The sequence below is a fragment of the Trypanosoma equiperdum genome (genome assembly GCF_001457755.1).
Source record: "Trypanosoma equiperdum strain OVI genome assembly, contig: ctg_300, whole genome shotgun sequence".
NCBI classification, from domain to species: domain Eukaryota; phylum Euglenozoa; class Kinetoplastea; order Trypanosomatida; family Trypanosomatidae; genus Trypanosoma; species Trypanosoma equiperdum.
Genome location: NW_027124200.1, coordinates 10857 through 12254, shown reverse-complemented (window position 1 = coordinate 12254; position 1398 = coordinate 10857). Strand labels below are relative to the sequence as shown.

At 44.7% G+C, this 1398-nt stretch overlaps 1 protein-coding gene across 1 annotated transcript; it reads left to right on the top strand.

The window, feature by feature from the left end:
* Positions 1-652: 652 nt before the first annotated feature.
* On the top strand, positions 653-994 carry TEOVI_000111600 (uncharacterized protein; the record flags this gene model as incomplete). The annotated part of the gene is made up of 1 exon (XM_067224400.1): positions 653-994. The coding sequence occupies one exon, from the start codon at positions 653-655 to the stop codon at positions 992-994; it is 342 nt and encodes a 113-aa protein (XP_067080501.1).
* Between the last annotated feature and the right edge of the window lie 404 nt (positions 995-1398).

Here is a 1398-nt window from a genome sequence, read left to right as displayed (position 1 = left end):
ATATATATATATATATAATTTCTGTTTGTGCTTACTATAACGCACTCATAGCTACTTTTGAGAATAGAGAGATACCCCAAAGTATCTTATTTTTCCTTTTCTTTCCTTCTCTTTGTTATGCAACGACATTCTGAGGCAAAGCGACCCCTTAAACGGCGATGAAGGATGGGAAAATAGTTTGAGCAGACGGTTCCGAAGTCCTTTCACAATCTGCGCAACTAAATGAGCAGTTGAGCACCTTCGGGTGCGTGGTTCTGATGACTACACCGTTTGTTGCATATTTTAATGAATGACGGATGTGTGGATTGCCACGAGGCGGTTCCGTAATTAATCCTTTATTTCTGAGTTGTACAGAAAGTTCAGTTGTCACCACGTGAGGGCCGGGGGTTCGGTGCCGCGTGTTTGTCTTTTTTGTGCGTGTAACATTTGATGCTGCCATCGATCTCCTCCACCCGCTCCTAACAGTTGCTTATTTTTTTTTTTGGTGGTGGTGTTGTGCCACTTCCATTTGTTTACTTCTTTCGTCTCCACTGTGGTTGTGTGATATGTGCCGTCAGTTTATGGCATAGTTGCAGCTGTTTGCTTATTCATTTTTATTATTTTTTTCTAAAATGACACAATGTCAAACAAATGGAACGAGGGAAAGTTGTAGATGGTCCTGCGAGGCGTGCGTCTGCGATCTGTGGCGGTGAGTTGCTACGGTTCATCGCTGACAGCAGCCACACGGTGTCTTTCCGTGCGCACGGAAGATTTTTTTAGTAAGGAGGCCATCAGTCACGCAAGGCGCGTAAGTTGGGCTCCTCACACGACAGAGAAAAAACAGGGTGCCTTCGCAAAACTCGCGCGGTCAAACTTTGGCGATCCCCTTCCCAGTAGCTTTGCGCAGGAGCCGTACTTTGAGGAAGAAATTGAAGCCCATCGTAAGCACCACCGACCAGACGTTTACATTTATAAGTATAACGTTTCTCCTACTCACTTCTCGCTTCGGGAGTGAATGCGTATGGATTTATCACTTGTAGTAACGTTTTGAGGGGTTTGAAAAATGAACAGCTGAGTGCTAAAGTGCGCGGAAGGTTGAGAGAACAACCACCTCCCGTTAAATGGTGTCTTTTCTCACCCTGCCTGTGACATTTTTTTTTTTTTGAGTGTGTGTCTGGTAACTTTGTTGGGGTTAATTATTTAGGGTTACCTGAAGGAAATTTGTGGTGTTTGTGGCGGCGGCGGGTGTTTTTCCGCATTGTTACTCTACGTAGTTTTATTTTGTTTCACTTTCTTATCTTTGAACATTGACTCGGTTATGGCGCACGTATGTGTATACCTATAAATGCGTCCAGCCTCTGCGCAGTGGACCGCTCATCTGCGGGTGCGCTAAGAATAAGTCAAGCGCAAGGGTTTATT